This window comes from Nannospalax galili, unplaced genomic scaffold, assembly GCF_000622305.1.
Source record: "Nannospalax galili isolate Female #2095 unplaced genomic scaffold, S.galili_v1.0 scaffold17, whole genome shotgun sequence".
Classification (NCBI taxonomy): Eukaryota; Metazoa; Chordata; class Mammalia; order Rodentia; family Spalacidae; genus Nannospalax; species Nannospalax galili.
Genome location: NW_008342276.1, coordinates 5462025 through 5483433, shown reverse-complemented (window position 1 = coordinate 5483433; position 21409 = coordinate 5462025). Strand labels below are relative to the sequence as shown.

The 21409-nt window shown below is 40.0% G+C and overlaps 1 protein-coding gene across 1 annotated transcript in view; it reads right to left on the bottom strand.

Moving 5' to 3' along the window:
* Col14a1 (collagen type XIV alpha 1 chain) overlaps window positions 1-21409 on the bottom strand; it is a 241977-nt gene that overhangs the window by 108286 nt on the left and 112282 nt on the right. Inside the window, exons 15-21 of the mRNA XM_029565850.1 lie at window positions 17437-17563; window positions 14342-14481; window positions 13727-13859; window positions 12337-12396; window positions 11047-11198; window positions 5330-5459; window positions 2646-2768 (exon numbers count right to left, since the gene is read on the bottom strand). Of these exons, the coding sequence (XP_029421710.1) occupies window positions 2646-2768; window positions 5330-5459; window positions 11047-11198; window positions 12337-12396; window positions 13727-13859; window positions 14342-14481; window positions 17437-17563 (865 nt within the window). The remainder of the gene's footprint in view (window positions 1-2645; window positions 2769-5329; window positions 5460-11046; window positions 11199-12336; window positions 12397-13726; window positions 13860-14341; window positions 14482-17436; window positions 17564-21409) is intronic.

Sequence of the window (21409 nt, the reverse complement as noted above, 5' to 3'; positions counted from 1 at the left end):
TCCTAGCTTAGTTTTCTTTCCCTATGCTTAGTCAAAAAGTTCGTGAATCTCACAGTCTACCCACCACCATTTTGTGAGCTGTAACTAGCAATTAGCACTTGTCAAGTTGAAGAGATAATTCCCAATTGCCTGTTCTCAGATAACTAACTTTGTCCCCACTATACATGTGCATATATACATGTGTGTGTATGTATGTATATATACTCCTAATCCTACTATGTCTACCCGTTATATCTCTATCTACTCCTAAACCTTTGATCAGCTGGATTTCAAAGCCTTTGTGCCTTTGACTGTATTCAACCTGTTGAGGTGTTGAGTATTAATAGCATTCCTTGTTCAGATCTATTCAAACTCGTTTATCAGCTATCTCTTCCCATATGTGACTGCTCTTTAAGAGCTTTGAGTTAGTAATAAATTTCTACAATATTCATCATTTCCCTCTAGAAACCTCCTTTGAACAATATATGAATCTCTTTCTGAAGGTATGAGTTGTCTCAGTTGCTACTTTCCTATGCCCCAAACATACAGTGCAAATGACCACATAGACTTGTCTCATCAGGATTATAAGATTCCCAATACCAGGGCTGGAGAGATGGCTCAACAGTTAAGAGCACTGACTGCTCTCACAGAGGATGCAGGCTCGGTTCCCAGCATCCACATGGCAGCTAACAACCATCTGTAACTCCAGTTCTAGAGGATCTTTTCTGAACTCCTCGAGCATTGCATGACACAGGTGCACTTACACTCATGCAGGCAATACACTCATACACATAAAAAAATAATATGTAAAATATTTAAGAAAGATTCCTGATACCAATACTATTGACAACCTGGACACTGAAGAACAATAATTCTGAGGCAGAGGGTACTGTAAATTGAAAGATATTCAGCAGTATCTACTAGGTGCAAAACCCCATTTCCCCAGCTGTGCCAATCAAAAATATCTCTACTAAGGCAAATCCCACCAGTTAAAACTATACACCTAAAACAAAGAAAGCTGTTTGTACTCAGAGAACATGACAAATATTTTTGAAAGACTCCAAGAATATGTTGTATAAAGATGTCCAGCAAATTAGTACATTCTTTGGGCTGTAGCAAATAGACAAAAGAAAAAAAATAGTGATGGGTCCAAAGGAGTCTATTCTGTTTTATTTTTATGGGCTGTAAAGATATTTTTCTGGAGAAGAAACTGGAGGTGGAGCTGCTATAGTCACATGGCTTGATGACATAGCACCTGGATAACTGGGCACAACAGAAAGACTGGAACTGGATTCGACAGGAAGAGCTGCTCAGATGACAGACTGAGACTAACGGAGTATTTGAGGCCAGAAAGCAGCTTTATATGGCTCCCAAAAGGCTTTAAAATATTTCCTGCAAAATTAAGAAGAATAATTGGAGATGCCCTTTCTGCTGAACAGCCAGAGCTCTGAAGGTCAGGACTAGAAAATGAAAAGATATTTATACACATGTTTTCCTCTTTAAACTCCCTTGAGGCAGTGAAGGGTAGGGAGGCAGTATTGTAATGGGTGCAGGCTCCCAAGCTCCCCTTCCCAGGCACAGGACCCAGGGCATAATCACTCCCTGTTTGAATTATTCACTTGTCTACAAAATAAAATGATGTGAAGGACATGTGTTTGGAAGGGACCTAAGGGATTGGGAGGGGGAGTTTGGGGTGGATATAATCAAGATACATTGCATATATGTATGAGACTGTCAAAAAATAAAGATATTTCAAAAACATGTATATCTATACCTTTATCTAGCATCTATCCATCAAGAATTCAACCTATCTATCCATCAATCCATCTATCTATCTGTATCTATATCCATATCTCTATCTAGCTATCTATATTTATACATATATATGTATGAAATGATGTGAGAGGCAGAAAAGAGATGGTCTCTCATCCAGGTGGTAAAGAGGCTGGTATAAAACAGTTATCCACTTTGATAAGTTTTATACCCAATATAGTTTTCAAAGTGAGAAGTCTGAGAAATTTGTTAGTGGAATTTTCCCAACCTATTCAAGAAGAAGCAGAAGAAAAATTCAAAAGTACAGATGTTAAATTTTTAGAGTTCACACATCAAAGGCATTATAAAGCCCCCTATTCCTCTTGAGTCCAGTTTTCCTGGGGCTGATTCCACTTCTGGGGTGAGATTAGGTCAGGCAGACACACATCAAAGAGATAGTCTATTCTACTCACTGGTATTCACTGGTGTGCCAACTAGTTTTCTACGTGAGGTCACTGTTTCACCCTTCCAATGTCTACCCAGCATGGACCAGACCTGAAAACCTTTCTCCCCCCAAAAGTCAGGAAGCTCTTCTTATTAGATCCAGCACTGATAGAAATCGTACAAAAAAATCATCTTAAAATGTACTTGGTCATCAAGATGGCTCACTGTGTAAAGGTGCTTGCTGCCAAACCTGACCACCTAAGTTCAATCACCAGAACTTAAAGAACTTGGGGAAAGAAGAAAACTGATTCCTGAAAGTTGCCCTCTTTCACTTCCGTGCTGCGGCACACGTGCACACACACGCATATACATATATGCACGCATACACACACTTAAAATTAATTTTAAAAATTTAGTTTAAAATGTAACTGTACTTGGGATGCCTGCTCACAGTCCTGAGCAGCACTTACCACTGACGGGTCTGTAGACGATCCTATAGCCCTTCACGGGGGCAGATGGGGGATCCCATGTAATGCGCAACCGATTATACCATTCTTCTGAGACTCTTAAGTTTTGAGGACTAGAGGATGGCACTGTGCAGGACAGAAGAGGGAAAAGAGAGATTCAATGCCATTTCCTTCTTGGTGACTGTCCCTTGTTGTCAGTGAAATCTAAGTCATATCCCTACAGAGTTAAAAACATTTCCAAGTCAAAATGCAATATAACAGCGACGAACATTTGAAAACCTGTATTTTTTTAACTCCATATGTGGAAAATTGGTCTTATGATGAAAGAGCTTTATCTGAATCCATAGGCTCACTCAAAGTATGGTGGTTCCTTGTCCTTCAGTTAATTTTAAGTAAAATCAAAGTAAGCAGTGATTATTCAAAATCTATTATTACCATGTTCAATGTATCAAAATGCGTGTGTCCAGTCACATGCTGTGCACATGATGCTCCTGATGATTATCCTTGGGGGATATGATCTGATAACTTCTTGCTTTCTTCTTCATATAGCCTGACTATTGTTTGAAGCTTTGTATTGTGTCTTATCAATCCTTACACATTAAAGTTACATGGAACCTTTAACGTCTTTTATGCATACATCAGATATTATCAGAGACTATTATTTCTGATAATATTATTATCTGGTGACAGCTGTCAATGTTATTCATAGGATTTAGTTGTGCTGGCCACTTTAAAATAAGAAGACTATCCACTAATACTTCAAGGTTTTACTATGCAAAGATTGTATCATATTGTGATAATGAGATTTAAGTCAGAGTGCTATAATAACAGTTTGTGTTAGATAAATATTGCTTGATCTTTGATCATTGTTCAAGTCTATGAGCTTCCAACATTTACTTAGCAGAAAAATGCCAAAAATTGGCCACAAATTACAATGTACTAGATCAAATGCTAGTTTACAATGGCGTCTTGATATATGCAATGTGTCCCCTACATGTAATGATCTAATGCCCGAGATCAACTATGATGACAATTCACTGGTGAAGTGACCAACTGCAAACCCCACTCCAGCTTTCCTCTTCTTCCTGCCTTTTCCTCTTCCATGTGGACCCTGAGGAGATAACTATAGTGACTGAGGGATTACAAGGTCTTTGACAAGATATGCAGGCCTGGGAATCAGGGTAGAGTCACATGTAGCATGGGCACAGGGAGGAGGGACAGATGCCAGCATTGTGAAGCGAAAAGATAACACTTATTTACTCAGCTGAGCATATTCGGGACTCTGGTCTGACCTTTATTGACTTGCAAACACTTAGATGAAGGGCAAGGTGCAGAATTTAGTCACTGGCACCATTCTGAACCTGAGCCCATTCAACTATTTGGCAATTATGATGAATTACAATAGCAATAGATTTTTGGCCCCTCCTTCCATTGAGAATTGGGAGCCACAACTCTGTTTGAATCTGGGTGGATTCTCTGACTACACTGACTGCAGACTACAGCGGGAATGGCATTGCACTACTCATCCCAAGGCCAGGACTGGCCTGGAAGCTTCCACTCTGCCTCTTGCAAATCTTCCTTTCATTGTGTTGGATCATCATGTAAAGACATGAAGAGGCTGTAAGAGTAGGAGAGAGACCTAGCTGAGCCTTGTAGCTGTTCCCACCAAGATGCCAGGCATGTAGCAAAACTGACTTAGATCTTCTAGACCAAACCAGTCACAAGTGAATAGTGATGAGTTATGATCATTTATACCACATGGAGCAGAAGAATTTTCCAACAAACTCTGCCTGATTCCCTGATCCAAAAAACCAGAGAATATAATAAAATAGTCATTGCTTTAAATCACTAAATTCAAGTGTAGTCTTTATGTAAAAATAGGTGGTAATAACAGCAAAGAAACAGTTAAAAAAAAAAAAAGAAACAGGTAAGACTTTGGTGTATATGCTCCACATTTGATAATTATGGCCAATGCATGTTAAATATTTCAGGACGCCTCCTCTGGACCACACAGTGCTGTTGGAGCCTGGCATGTACAAAGAAAGTGTTTAGATGTTCTACCATGGATTGGAACCTTTGAAACTGTGAACCAAAATGAAACCTCCTTCTTTTTAAGTTGATTATCTCAGTGTGTCACAATAGCAGGCTGACTGATGAAGCAACAGAGGTTGGCAGGGGTTAGGTATATGAGCACATGGTACTGCAAAGGGTGTTGCTAACATGAAAACGTTTTAGCAGTGACAAAACTGCTTTGTATTTTTATTGTGGTGATGGTGGCTACATGAGCCCATATATGTGTTAAAATCATAGAACTGTATTAGAAAGAAGACACTGTATCATACACATATTTTACAATAAAATTATGGTTGCAAAAGGAAAACAGCAAAAGCAATAAGATACCATAGAGTGAGGCTTGGATTGCTGTCACCTCATGAGAGGTGGAGAGGGCACTCAGACATGCACACTCCACCTCGGTGAAACATCAGAGCTTGAATCAGGTGCCGCCGGAACAGAAAGATTCATTGTGTTTGAAGTCTTAGCTTTCACAGAATTCCAAGATTGTCTGTTCCTAATCTGTTGCCTTCTGCATTGCCCTCTACTTGCCCTAGTCTACATTATACTCTCCTGCACACTTCAGGGTGCATGGCACCACAGGTCAGGAAGTGTTGGAGGGAAGATTCACTTACAGGTTCTTCCAGGGGCGGAAACACTGACACCTTCTCCATCAGTATAAACTGGGGTCACCGTGACTTTGTATTCAGTATCTGGAATCAGAGACTTCAGAAGGAGACTGTTTTGCCTTCCAGGTACCATAATCTGAACAAAAAAAAATCAAAGGATCGTACTCCTGGTAAGACCTCCATCCCCGTGGGCCTACTAAAGAAGCATAACTATGGACATTTTGAAATCATCAGAAATGAAATATGCTTTGAGAGTGATAAGAAAAGAAATGGCATCCATGCAAAAGCTTTTCTCCCTGGTGCGCCCCTCACAGCAACCCTTAGCAACCCTTAGTCACCAAGATAGAAGGGTTAAATACAAAGCTCTTAGGTTACAAGAAATCCCCTCCCCACAACATCTTCTTGACATTTGTAAAGTATGGAGAAGACAGAATGACGGTTTGTTTGGCCAGCAGGCATTTATGGTTCAAAGTACTCATTCTACAACTGGGAGTACTGCTTATCTGGTTGATCTGAGTTTAGCATCCTCTTGCAAATTCAGCCTCCCCTGCTTTCCTTCCTCAGCGATAACATGACTCCCGCATTTTATTCTTTCAATTAGAAAGGATGGATGCCAGCCAACAATAACAGAATCATGCCCTGCAAGCCAAGTTTTCTGAGTTGAAAGATATTTAGCAGCAACACTAAAAAATGCTGCAGCTTTCTTATTTCTGAAAGGACACATCTTTCTCCATCTGGAATTTCGCACTGTCACTAAAGCATCCAGAAAAAGAAATGCAGAAGTGAGGGGAAACCCCAAACAGGCTGTGTGCAATGTGCCACGTGGCATGCAAGGCAAACCCTGGTGTTCCTAAGAGAACACTCTAGACCAGAGATAAACCACTTGCTCACCATGCTGAAACCACCAAACGCTGTGGCTATGCTCCAACAGTTAAATGCTGGCACTCTCTAAGCTGTTGGGAACTTAATCACCATTAGAAAAATGTTAGGATATAGGAACTGACCCAAGTGGGCTTAAAAGAGTCACAAGGCCAGGAAAAAAAGGAGAGGTTTCCATTCCAGGGCTGGGTGAGATGCCAGAAGGCCGAGGCGGTGCTGTCTCCTTCTGGGTGAAGGAAGGAACCCATCAGTCATGTAACCAGCTCTAGAAAGCCTTCTGGTGACCCCAGAAGCAGCTGTTGCTATGATTCTGCTAAGCTCTATATGAGCAAGGAAGTCTGAATTAGGTGACTTTGTATTAGATGACCTAGTTCTGCTCATTGTTAAGACAAAACACTGAAATGTACAGGTTGCATTGTGTGGAGTCCTGGGAAGGAGTTCTAAAACAGCAGCCCTGTTTTAATCTATAAAGCGTTAGATGACCCTGGCACGAAGGACTTATGAAAAGCTGTGGTTGCCCTGACTTGTACTGCCCCATCAGGGCAGCTTCCTTCAGGGTGTTTCTCTTAAACGGAGCTCTGGAGCAGAGCCCAGGCTTTCATTCCAAGCTGTCTGTCTAGCAAACCACCCATGTAGACGCTCCTTAAATAAGGTCAGATCTCACACTGAGAAGCACGTGACTTTGTAGCTGATCAAATTTAGCTTGCAGAATATCATAAAGCAGTGTGACCACTTGGCGGGGGGCCGGGGGGGATGTCCTGCTGCTTGACAGAAAATAGTTGTTGTGGTTTATAGCAGCAGCCCTTTTTATGCACCAAATATCATGTGCCAGGTACCACTTGAAGACTTTGAATCCAGCGGTTCACTTCATCATCATCATCATCACATTTTGAGGTAAGGGGTATCACACACTCATTTTTCAGATGGTGAAACAGACTCACACAGTTCAGTACAGTGGCCATACCGAAAGGCAGGAATCTGCTATAGGTTTTGCTTAATGTTTGCATAGAAGTATACAGTACAAACCTTTTTTTAACATTAATGATATTCATTCCCCAAAGTAAAAGCATATATACATATATATAATGTTCCTACTTAGAGCAAATGCTGAGGGTCACAGCAGATTATGGCTTTTATTTCTAAGAAAATTTGTGGTTAAATGGGATGCAAAGGCCACCAGTGAGTTTCATGTTTTTAATTCTTTCAGACAAACAACTTTTTGTCTAGCTTTACCATCACCCAAAGCTTTTCAGAGCATCCTGGAAACAAGTTGGTACCTGTGGTAGGAAGTGGATTTCCTGCATCTCACTGTTTTCCTCTCTCACAAAATTCTGTTCTTACACAGTTGTTCTTGTGAAGAAAGATCAGGCAGTGTTGGTGTCCTTGTTTTAATTCCAATACACTGCAGACCAGCATTTGTATAAAATACAATAAGGACAAAATACTAGAAAAGTGATTACACTCTTAGATTATTGCAGAAATATCATGTCAGTGTTTTCAAAACCTTAATCTTAATATCTAAACTTATCGCGTAGGAGGCTCAGGTATGCTTTAAGGAGCCTCACTCTAGAAAAGTCTTCACAAGTCAGAATTCATGTTATGGTTAACAGGATACAGTGTGTCTAGACTCCCAACCAGCTTCTTACAGTAAGAGCGATATCTCTATCCCGACAAGAAAACTGAGATCAGAGTCATTGTCACCCTTGTCTTTTAAAGCAGAGTGAAAGTCAGACCTTATGAAATATTTGATAGTGAGTTTTATATGTAAGAGTTCAAATATTTTTTCTATACACTATTTGGTAGATTTGATTATGCCTAAAAAGTACATGAGTAATTTGTATATCTTAACTAGCAAATTTATTTTCTTTTGTTTTCTCTCAGTTTCCAATGTTGTACATGCACACTATTCTCCAGGCTTAGTACTGTCTTATCCTTTCCTCAAACAAATGCAGTCAGCTTTAGGGGTTAAAGAAAATCTAGAAAAATAGTCAGAGAAGTATGTCTAATTATCAGGACACACATCCTTGTCTGTTTTAGAGTATGTTTTAGTCATCTATCTGTCCTTGGGAGGCATAATTATTTTGTGTGTTGTATGTGTGCACATATATATGTATGGATGCACATGCATGTGTGCACATGTGCATGGTGAGGCCAGAGGACAATTTTGAGTGTCATTCCTCGAGTACCATCCATATTTTTTTAGACAGGGTCTCTCCTTGGCTTGTTATTTATTTAGCAGGTTAGGGGGGATAGCCAGCAGTCCCCAGAGATCTCCCCATCGCTCGCTGCCTCTCCAGGGCTGGGATTTCAAATGCATCACCATGATGCATGAATTCTTTTAACATGAGTTCCGGGGGTATATCCCAGGACCTCGTGCTAGCAAGGCAGGTGCTTTATTGACTTAACTATCTTCCCAGCCCAGGCATCAGTATTACAAGTTATTGTTTGGTCCACATGATTTCAAGAAGTTTGGACTTTGTCATTGGCCTACATCTGACTGTCCTACCTTAGTTTCATAATCGAAACTTAGATGCATCTTACTTTCTATCTCCAATAATAATGTGGAATGGAGAGATGGCTTATCAAGCAAGAGCACTTGCTGATAGAGCATGAGGAGCTGACTTCAGATCTTCAGAGCCCACAAAAAAAAAACTAGACATAGCTGCATGTGCCTGGAATCCCAGCACTACAGGGTGGAGACAGATCTTGGAGGCTTGCTGGCCAGTCAATCTAATGAAGCCAAATGGCCAGCTGCAGGTTCATTGAGAGATTCTATCTTAAAAATAAGGTGGAGGATGGTAGAGGAAGATACTAGAAGTCACCGTCTGGTCTCCAAAGGAGCACACACGGGCATACACACATATACTATGTAACACAAAAAAGTAATTGGCTGATTAACTAAAGAAAAAAACAATGCGTCACTACATTTGTGTATCACTAGTATTTGATAAAATACAACTATAAATTCTCAATCCTCAGGTGGGTCTTTAAAAATTAACCGAGTACCTATAAATTACATGGACAAATCTAATTAAAATTCACTAAAGGAGTTTGGTATTTAAAGAACTCCAAAATGCTTTCTTTTATATTGAAAAAATAAAAATAAAAACTTTGCCACAGAGCAAATTTATCAATATTTTTCACTTTCTTTAAAAGTTTGTTTAGCTGGGACTGACTAAGACTGTCCAAGTGCTTCAAACATAAACAGTGTTCAACAAAAGAAACACCAAAGGGAACCATGATCTAGAAACAACCCAAAGTAAACATTATTTTACTTTGCAGAGTTTACAAGTGCACGTGTGAGATTAAACTGTTATTCTTTCCAAATTAACAGGAATTAGCACCAGGAAGCTTAATGTGTTTCTTGGAAACAAAGGGAGAAGCTCCATATGCTGGGAAGTTTCTACACGTCTTATTTTTAGGCATCGGGGTACAATAGGGTCATAATAGAGAAAATAAAGGCCACAAATTACACCTCCACCTGGCGTGCCTAGGCATCCCTCTAATTTTTAAAACTTGCCAATCATGAATCACTTGGAATGTACTGTCAGAATGAATTTATAGTTCAACCTGTTTCATTTAAGTGTCCACAAACTTTGCCAAGTATCCCCATATCAATTTCAGGAACCTACTGGCTTTTCACAATATATAAGGCTCCTGTTGAAGCCATCACTGTGTCCTGTAATTTTCCCTCCAGCATCTGGAAATGAAGGACCTTCCTGAAAGGACTTTGGGCTCAAACAACTGATTGCCATCAAAGGCTTACACATAAGGGGAAAACAAACAAAACAACAACAAAATCAATGTTACTCTCTTATTCCTGAGTAATGATGAATTTCAGAGAATTCTTCCCTAGAGTATTAAAAATAATGGAGCAAAAGTCAAAAAATGCAATAATGAAGCTATAAACAGAGCATTAACTATGCCTAAGAAGTTAAGTACCTTCTGACTAAAGCCTTGAACTAAGTGCTCTGCTTTCACCGGACATGTACATAAGAAACCATTTCAGGTTCTAGACTAAAAAGGACGATATGGCATAAATTAAGAAAACATGGGGAGACCATGATTAAGAGTGTGTCAGGTTTACCACGTAGAAATGTTGGGAAAACAGCTTTAAAAAACACCACAAATCCCTGAGAAGAGATACCCATGATTAAAAATAAATGAGAAATTGTTATAAATATGCTCAAAATGAGCTGATGTCAGAGAAAAATATGTTTTTCAGTGCTTGATGCATTGTTAGGAACACCTCAGCTATACAAGCAAGACCTTTCTTGTATGCTTTGCTTAAAAAGCTTTTTGGTAGATTTCCAAGGGCAAAAAGTTTAATACCTGCCTTAAACTTTTATATATGTTCTTGCATACATTTATACAATAAAAGTGTCTAATGGTTCTCTGTTTTCTCTTGTCTTCATTTGGTTGGGTTAGGTTGGTTTAGTTTTGAGACTGATGGGGTCTAGCTATGTTTACAGGGCTGGGCTCAGACTCCTGGGCTCAACTGATCATCTTGCATCAGCTTCTCTAGAAATAGAGCTATAGGCACACGCCACCATGCCTGGCCAAATGACCCTTTTATAGCCCTATTTGGGTGCTCTAGGAAATGGGCAAGGCAGAAGTAACGCTAGAAGCAAGATACAGATACTTGATTAGCATGAAACTGTGTGGAGCAGGCTTTAGACTTGAAAAGCCTGGAAGAAACCAACAGCGAAGTCTGGTTTGAACAAGAACATTAGTTTCTGGAGACAATAGAATCAGCAAGCAAGAAAGCTCTCATCTCCGCAGACAGCCTCGTTAGCCCTGCCAGCAAAGGCTGTGGAATTCTGGTCAGCTGTAGTTATACAGACCGTTCCTACCACTTCTTCCGTAGGGTCCCCTTGGGCTGTCAGGTAGGTCACCCTAAACTGCTCCACATTGCTGTCAGAAATGTCCCATGTTACCCGGAGGCTAGAAGAAGTTTCATCATCTACGACCAAGTTTCTGATTCCTGTCTGGAAAACTGGAACAAATACAACCAAAGATTAAAGAACTTGTTGCCCATTGTAGTACAAACAAGATACAGATATTATCAGTAACGAGAATCACCCAGTGTAACTGTGATACAGATCATGTGAAGCGGAAGCTCCACATTTATGGATAACAGGGCCCAGAAACCTATTGGCTGCAAACAAAAAAATGGGCTTAAGAGATGCATCCAGTAGTAGACCAAGGACTCTTCCCACCTATCTGCCCATTTATATGCTATTAAGTAGAACTGAAGGAAAGCTATTGAACTAAACTCAGCCCATGAGCTCAAAGAGAGCATGGTCCTCATACTAATAATCTGTTAGAGAAGAAGGCATGGGGGACCAGACCTCATCATCCTCCCTGTGTAATGCAGCATCTGACACATATCTACTCACCTGCCCCCAGGCCTATTTTAACACTAGTCACTCAAATACAACTTCCTGACTCAGGCTGTCTTTATCTGTTCAGCCCACACATGTTATCTTTTCTGGAATATTTGCCCACATTTCTTCACCTGTGTTCCCTAGAACATTCATCCACATCTGTGAAGGTTTCTCCTCCCTTTTTTCCTTCTCCCTTTCACTCTGAATTCTTCTCCTTCTGTCCATCTTGACTGTAAATCTTTCCCTCCCTCCATCCATCTAGCCATCTACCCACCCATCCATCCATTCATTCATTCATTTAGAAAACATTCATTGAATTCTTCCTGTGTGTCAGACTGTGTTAGGTCTTTGACGTGTACAGTGATTACATCTTGACAAAAATAGTAAAGATGTCAGACAGCAGCCAGGATATTTAACTGGTATAGTTGGTGGGGGGAGACTACCAGTGTTTGATTCCCAGCACCAGTTCAAGGAATACAATGTCAGATGGTGTGCACTTACATACATGCACATTTAAAAAATTCAAAGTAAAGAGCTTAATGGTGAGATGATGAACTAGAATACTGGACGGAGCTTAGTGGAAGAGAAAATATAAAGTTACAGAGTTGGTGAAATACAAACTGCGCCAAAAAGCAAGGAAATAACATCACTTTTTAAATTAATGGTATAAACGAAATAAAATTATGAAACATAACTTCTCTTTAAATGAAACATTTTATGGAGAAATAGGCTCCTCTGTGCCCTTACCTGAAGTCACAGGTCTAGTAGGTTCTACAGTTGTGGGTGTTTCTGTCCAAAAACTGTCAACTGAAAAGAAAATTCATCACTTAAAAATTGTATAGACAATAACTCCATAGATTTTCATAAATTATTGTATAACGTCTGAAAGAAATTACACATGTTGTCTTATTTTTTTCCAACAAACTTGACTATGACTTGGAAAAAAGAAAAAGTGAGATGGATGGCAGGCAAATCTTTTTCCACAGGAAACAAACTGAGCTACAAGGAAATTAATTTCTCATCACAGATAATAGACTTCACACAAAGCCTTGAGATACAGCTACAAAATTATGAAACCTCTCAATTATTTTTTAAATGGGAGTATAGCCATGATAATTAAATGAGATTAAATTGCAGCACAAGTTGTGAAATTTTACCAAATAAGACCACCAAAGAGGGTAATGTGCTCAGGCAAAATGTGGGTCTTCTGTCTTGAGTCTATTCCTGGGTGCATGGTGCAACGGAGTGACTGTGGTACTCTCTGTATCCAACTGCAGACCTACACACCCAGCCAACAGGTGCTCAAGCACTGGATGCCCATGTCTTGAGTTGCTCCTAAAAGGTTTCAGCCTCTTTAATGGGTAGTCCCTCCCCACCAACTGGGGATACAGAGGTGCACAACTTCGGCCCCTTTGCCTCACTGTAACACAATTGAGAAGGGTTTTCCCAGCTCTGGGGCTTCTAACAGGATTAGCTGAGGATTGTTGCAGACTTGCCTTGTACACAATCATGCTCTCTTCAATTTATAACATAACATAAGGGCCTCCCGACTGCAACTTCAAAAACCTTCTGAATGCAATTTTCTGTCTTAAGAATTTGATTCTAGGGAATGCAGTTAAGAGAATATGATATGTAGTTAATATCCCATTTTTAAAAGAAGGGATAAACAATCAGTGAAGAAATTTTGGAAAAGAAATCTTGGGACCAAAAACAAGTTAGAAAACTCTAAAAACTCTTGGACACATTATGGCCTGGCATGGTGGCCAGTTTGATGCTTTATAAATGATTATATCCATCCATTTATCCATACATCCATTTATCTATCCACTTATGAACTCAATGAATATTCATGGTGCAATTAAGATGTGCCAAACACTAGGCTCAGTGCCAGAGAATAAAATAATGAACAAGACAGAAATGCTCCCTGCCTTCATGGTGATAACACTCTAAACACTAAGGGGCTCCACACATCAATGTTACTGACTGAGAAGACTTAGGAAGAATTCCAGAGCGACAAAGAAAAGTGGACGCCTCCATAACAGAGCGTAAGGCTGATGTAACTGGGAACCTGCTGGGGAAGACAGCATGGTTGTGGATGGTGGATGCAGGAATTCAACGTGGCCAGAACAGGACTTACGTGTCGTCCCAACAGCAGTCACCACCTCACTCTCACTTCCATCATCAAGTACAGCCAACAGTGAAACTTCATATTCAGTGCCAGGCTCCAGGCCTTCAATAACATACGAGTCCTGCTCTTCTTTTACGGCAGCCTGAAAAACATTCCGTGCTTACTGCCTACGGTTACTTAAATAAAAGGGTGAAATGAGAGTTAGAAGAGAAGAACTACAAAGGGGAAATTTTCTGTGCATAAGCAAGAAACAGCTAAACATAACACACTACGAGGCTGTTGAAATCAATATTTAAATCTAACTCGAGACTTTATTGGCTTCACAACAAATAATTTAATATTTCAAAAGTGGCATTTTAAAGTTTTATTAGGTATTATTTGTGAAAATCAAGGAATCTGAAACTATATGAGGTACATAAAGCCCTGGTCATGCACATTTTAGTCTTTGAAACATAGTATGAGTTGGTGCTTATGAAATGCCAAATGCCACACCTTGGAAGTTATTACTTACTTCTGGAGTTCTCAAATCTACCATAAAATACTGACAACCCTGGTGCGGCAGTTAGGCAACACTTCCAGAGAACATGCTTTGGGTTAATGCTTAGTCTGGCACAGTTAACTCACCTCTCCCGTCTTCCCACCATAGACTGGGATCCACATCAGCTTGTGCTGCCCTTCCTCAGCTGAGAGGGGATGCCAGGTAACTCGAAAACTGTCTGTCTTCACCTCATCAATTTCCAAATATTGCTGGGCTGGAACTTCCTCTGTAAATAAGGCAAGAAAGAAAAACTCAGTCAGTTCCCAGGGCCCACAGGAAGGGAGACTGGGATCTTTCCATTTTGGAAAGTCATAGAAGAAGGACAAGCAGCCCCAATCTATCCACTGTGGCTTTACATATCTGTTTCTAGTAACTTCCAACAGAATAAACTAGGGAAACCACAAAAATAAATGGATTTTAAAACTTTTCCAGTAACTCCAGAACTCTTGAATTGTTTATATTGCATTATTCTTCATCAAGTATTTAAAAAATGAGGCTGAGACAATAGCTCAGTCATAAACTGCTTGCCTCAAAAACACGGGGACATAAGTTTAATCCCCAGAACTCACATAAAAATTCTAGGTGTGGAAGGCCCTGATTGTAATCCCAGTTCTGGGGAAGCAGAAACAGGAAGATCCCTGGAGTTGGCTGGCCAACTTAGTCTAGCCTAATTGGTGAGCTCCAGACCAATGAGAGACCCTGTCTCAAAGAAGGTTGGTTGGCCTTATTGAGGTTTCCATCCAAAGTTGTCCTCTGGCCTTCATATGCATGCATACATACATACATACATACATACATACATACATACATACACACATACAAAAATACTTTTTTTTTTGGTCTTTTTGAGACAGGGTCTCCCTGTAGCTCCAGCTGTCCTGGAACTCACTATGGAGGCCAGGCTGGCCTTGAGCTCACAGAGATCTGCCTGCCTTTGCCTCCCAGGTGCTGGGATTAAAGGTGTGCACCAGCACGCCTGGCAAAAATACATTTTTTTAAAACTAAAAATGTCATGTTAATTATTTTGCAAAGATATTACAAAATACATTCCTGGTATTTTGAGGAGATTAGCTAAAGAGTACCTCAAAGCCTGGAGAAATGCTCCCTTTTAGCTCTCTACATTTTGGTGGTTATATCACTCCCAGGCAATGAATCCAGGTCTGAGGAAGAAACTTCATCTTTTTTATGTGAATGTGTTGACAGGCCGGAAATGAAATATCATTCATCATGCATTCCACTGTCTCACAGCATACACACTTTGGGGATTTACTTTAGAAAGCATAATCCCCAAATATACCCAAAATAAATCTTCAAGTCATTGATTTTTATTTGAAATCAGGGATTTAAAAGTTCTGATAAGACACCATTAAAAAATCCAAGTAGAGTTCCCCGAAGGAGATTTTGTTTAATTATTGTTTCCTGTAAGCATTATCTCTCCATCCAGATTTGTTTAATTTTTCTCCAAGTTACCTTCTTATGTACTTGGTTTAGAAATAAATATGTTTCCAAGTGCAATCAATAAATTCAGAAGGAAAACAGGCTGGGTGTGGTGACACATGCTTTTACCCAGCACTTGGGAGGCAGAGGCAGGTGGATCTCTGTGAGAAGGAGAAGGAGGAGGAGGAAAGATGTCAGCTCCTCTCAACATGATCTGTAGATTCAAAGCAGCTCTGATCAAACTCTTAAAAGTAAGTTATTTCTTAGATAGTGACAAACTACAGAGACATAATACAGAAGGAGAAGGAGGAAGGGGAGGAGGAGGAGGAGAAAGAGGAGGAGGAGGAGAAGGAAGAGGAGGAAGAGGTGGAGGAGAAGGAGGAGGAGGAGAAGGAGGAGGAAAAGGAGGAGGAGGAGAAGGAGGAGAAGGAGGAGGAGAAGGAGGAGGAGGGGGAGGAGAAGGAGGGGAGGAGGAGGAGGAGAAGGAGGAGGAGAGGGAGGAGAAGGAGGGGGAGGAGGAGAAGAAGAAGACAACAGCATAATTATTGCCACCATGAAGCAAAAAACATTCTCTGTTTATTGGGAAACTATAGAGTATAGTGGAAGATAAAATATTCATGTGTCCTATTTAATTTGAATCATTCTTTGCTGTTGTAACAGCCCCATAAATTTAACTGGTCAAGGCTATAAAATCTAGTCTGTTAAAAGACCCACTTTTCCAGTTTCACTGGTCAATCATCTGGTCATAGGACCACCCGTAGGAAGGCGGGCTCACCTTATGTTATCCTAAATAGATAGGCAGAATACCTGGTGCATTAATAAGATAGAGAATTTTTCCTGCCTGGAATCCCGCCTCCTAGTGCAGGACTTCTGGACCAGCCACAGTCATATAGACTGTAAGTCTGCCCACTTTTCTGAAGAATTCACAAAAGCTTAATCTTTCTTTTTCTTCTCCATAAACTTTTCCAAACCTGCTTTCTTTAAGGCTTTGGGCTGCCCCTAGCATCTTGTATTTCTGTACTTTCTCTAAAGCTTCCTTCTCCCAGCCATGCAGCTGCCAGCTAAATAGATTTGGCTGATTTGAACTTTTGAGTCCGAGTGGTTCTTCCCAGTGGTCCTGAACTCGTAACACAGTATTAAGAGTTTTCGGTTCCATTACCATACAGCTATATCATGATATATTTAGTTAAATAGTATTGATTGCCATTTCTGTTGGCCAAAAACTGTTGGGTATCAGCAACTTTAGAGTTCAGCTTAATGTACCCACACACATGAATGGAAGGGGACATAAAAATTTCTACCAAGGAATAAGAAAAAGGAAAAAGGTTAGGAAGACAGCAATGTATGCTTTGTGAATGGTGTTTTTGTGCATTTTTTGTTCTTTGAGAGCTGCATAAATGAATACAACCATATCCACTCTCCCACTCCAACTCCTCCTGGATGCTCCCACATTCCCCTCCCAAATTTATGTCCTTTTTTTTTTTAGTTCACATAGTCCATTAGTGCTGCCCATGTGTGCATGGGTGTGGGGACTTTAACCTTTTGAATTAGATGGCCTTTTCTCTTTTCCTTATTGTTATAGAGAAGAATTAGCCAGTATAAATGCTAGTTATCTAATTATTCATTTGCTAATAATATCTTAAAAATGAATATACACTCTCTCCAAAGTCACATGTGAAGAAGAATCTATTCTAGTTTTGTTAACTGGCACTTTTGAAACCTTTCAAATCAGAATGAGGCTTACCTGTGGTAAAGGCTCCAACCAGGGGCAAGGATTGTCCCTCCTCGTAGATGGAGAAAATGGCAATAGAGTACTCTGTGAGAGGTGTCAAGCCTTTCAGAGGGAACGTAGTGATGGGATCTACTTCAACCTGCAGAAGAGTACCCACAGTGTCTATATCTGATACTCTCCAACTACATGAATCATTTTATTGCTGTCTGTCTGTAGTGTGGCTGGAGGCAGAACTCTAAATGCTACAAAGTTGAACACTGAATTACAAAGCCAGAAGGAATACAAATATACACATTCTAACCTTACTTGGACTGCTTATCAGTTGTTCCTCAGGATAATTTTCAGATGGTACACGAGGTGCATACAACTTATAAGGCTGATGTAAGTATGAACAAAGTTTCTAGCTAGGTCTACTAGGGGCATTCAGCTTTGATTTCACTGCCTGGGCTCTGCTTGCTCCATAGCTGTATCATACATGAAGATCTCTGTAATAACTGCACAGGCAACCAACCATGTAGAGAAACATTAACATTAAAGGAAATATTAAACTTTCAAAATACTTGTCTATCTTTCACAGATACACATTGGGGGAATACATATATACAGGTAAGGGATTATTAAGTCCTGAAGAAAAACAAAAAGGGTATAAAAATAGACCTTGAAGAAAGAGCATAAAGTGAGACAAGATGGGATATGGAAGATGCCTCCCTCTCCAGGCCACCCTGAAGGTAAGACAAGAACTGATAGAGCTTTCTCACTGGGAGGTTGGTGCTGGGATGCCAAGCAGCACAATATGGAGAGAAAATCTTGTGCCACGCCCTGGTGGTTTACATAAGTCTTTAATCCCCATGACAGCATGCCTTAGCTCTGGGGATAGTCTAGAAAATTAAATGAATAACCATATTTACCTGGCATCAGACTTTGCCAAATTAGGGACCACTTAAATATTTCCAAGACACATTTGGAACAATATAAGATTTTTTTATTTGAAATACTGTCTGTGACTAATCCTGATGATATCTGAGGTTAAAAGGAAGGTAAATAACTCCAAGTATTTACTCATGACAGTTGATGTGACTTTTATAGAAATGTAAAAGGCCCCTTCTCCACTTTAATGTTCACGGGCTATATTTATTGGCTTCCAAATCAAACCCAAACATCTCAAGACATCACCCTGACCTTGTATATTCTAGGATACTACCCAGTACTTCCTCTGGCCCTCTGTCTGGTCTCTAGCCATATTAACCTGCCCTGCTCTGACATTTTCCACCTCAAGGTCTTTGTAATGCAATTTGTTTTGTCTTTGACCATATTGCTCAGTTCTTTTCAAAATTAGTCCTCCTCATCTCGCAACTATGCTATGACTTCCATGGAAGGTTTTCACTTTCCACATCTCTCAGTAGGGTTATTCTTAAACACTGCTTTTGCAATTTCCTCCCTGGCACTAGTCACATCTGAACTTACTTTATGTCTTTATGCAATCTGTCTTCTACATATAGTGTGAGCCTCTGGAATTAGGATTTGGTTTAGTTCCCTCACTACTCTGTCTAATTGTCAGATGGTTTGTTGGTTGGGTTTCTTTTTTTCCTGATTGGTTATAATAAGTAGATAAAAATTAAGATGGAACACCTGAAAACCCTTTTTGAAAGAGAAGAAAGGGTTCTTCTAAACTAAGAGCCAGTTCAGAAAACACACTCATCTCTAAAGAATCAACTGTAGACCAAAAGGAAGTACCAGACTGGAGAGAGGATTCTATTTCACTGTTCCGGAACCCTGAGCCACTCTGCAGAAGAGAGACAGCCAACCCCAGCCTTGCAGCCTCCAGATGAGACACCAGGCAGGAGTGAGGTCATCTTGGCAGTCCCTCCCCAGCCGAGCTCCCCAGGGATGCAAGTCACCTCAGCTGACACCACATGGCAAAGACCAGCTGAGCTCTGCCCCATTGCACAATCACAGGCTGCTGTGTTAGGCTGTGTCACTGACACAGCAATAGTCACTGAAAATAAGGATCACCTCCTTTGGGGGATCAGCAGTATTCTAGTTGGTTCTTTGCACTCACTGTTTGGTCCAGCCTGAGCCTCTTCTGCAAACTTTATATGCATTAACTCACTTGATTCTCACCACAATTCTCCAAGGGTGTGTGAATTACTATACTCAATTTGAAGATGTGAAAAATGAGTTAAGGATCTTGCCCCAGAGGAAACAAGCTAGAATCCAGAACTGAAACCCAGCTGTTTCAGACTCCAAGTCCAATTGTCTTCAATTTTTTCCCTTATGCTTTATTACTGAACTGCACAGAGAACATAAATTCATATTTAAAGTATCAATTCAATACATACAATGAATTCAATACACAGTTTTTGAAGCAAAACTATGCCCCTGCATTGCTTTCTGGTGTTATAAGCTGTTTTAGCTAAGTCAGGGGATCAACACATTTTATTCAGAGCTTCTTCCCCTGTCTTCCCACACTTACAATGCTTTCCAAAGGTGTTTCCAAAGGCTTTCCAAAGGAGAGCTTGAGGCCTAAGGACTGTAACTAATTGGTTCAAATCCTTAAAACTATTAGCTAGAATGTCCGTTAGCATTTAACCTTATTTTGAAGTCTCAAATTTGTGACAAATAAGAATTTTGTATAGATATAAAACATATACAAAAACAATTAAAATAATATTTTGGGAGTTCACTCTGAGTCAAAACAGAAAAAAAGCATATAAGTATACAACCATACATTGTATAAATATATAGTGTATGTATCAGTTAAAAAGGGATTTTTCCATTTGCTAAAGTATTTTATTTGACACTGAACAGATGATATTTTGTATGACTTCAGAACTGGTTTATTTCAACAAATAAAAAATAAAATAAAGAGGAATTGTTAACTTGTTCTTTAGCTTATAAAATCAATTCAAAGTTTAGAAATTTTCAACTGTTAAGAAATCTCAGGACTGGGGATGTAGCTTGGTTGGTAGAGTGCTTGCCTAGCATACATAAAGCCCTAAACTCAATAATGTTCTAGCTTGAATTTTGCTGATGTGATACGCACCATGGCCAAAAGCAACTTAGGGAGTAAAGGCTTTATCTCATCCTACAGGTGACAGTCCATCCTTGAAGGAAGCCATGGTAGAAACCGGGAGGCAGGAACTGAAGCAGAGACCACACAGGAATGTTGCTTACTGGCTTGCTTCCCCTGGCTTGTTTAGCTACCTTTCTTATATAGGCCAGGCCCACCTGCCCAGAGAAGGCACCAACCATCAAGATTGGGCTCTCTTGAAACAGAAGATATCTCACAGACATGGACTCAGTTTAATCTAGTAAAGAAAATTCCTCAACTGAGATTCCCTCTTCCCAGGTGTCAATCCACTAATACCTAGGAAATGCATAAAACTGGGTGTACAAACATATAATCCCAGAACTCAGGAGTTGGATGCTGAAAGATCAGAAATTCATGGTCATCCTCTACTACATAGCCAGTTCCAGGCAAGCTTAGAATACACAAGACCTTGTCTAACTGTAGAAGAATGAAACTAAATTCATATCTTTCACCTTGCACAAAAGTCAACTCCATATGGCACTCCTTGGCATATACCCAAAGAACTTATCCTATTGCAGAGACACTTGTACATCCATGTTTGTTGCTGATCTTTTCACAATAGCTAAGAGATGGAAGAAACCTAAGTGCCCCCCAAATGACAAGTGGTTAACAAATATGTGGTATATTTACACAATGGAGTTCTATTCGGCAGTAAAGAAAGATGAAATAATGAAATTTGCAGGCAAATGGATGGATCTAGAAACTTACAGTAAGTGAAGTAACACAGATTCAGGAAAACAAATGACGTATGTTCTCCCTCATATGTGGAGCCTAGCACCAAATCCTTTTAAATTACAGGTCCTTTTAATAAGATGATGCTATAAAGCAGTCCCTTCTGCATGAAATAACTACCATCATCATGACTTCAGCTGAGCCTGATCACTAAACATCATC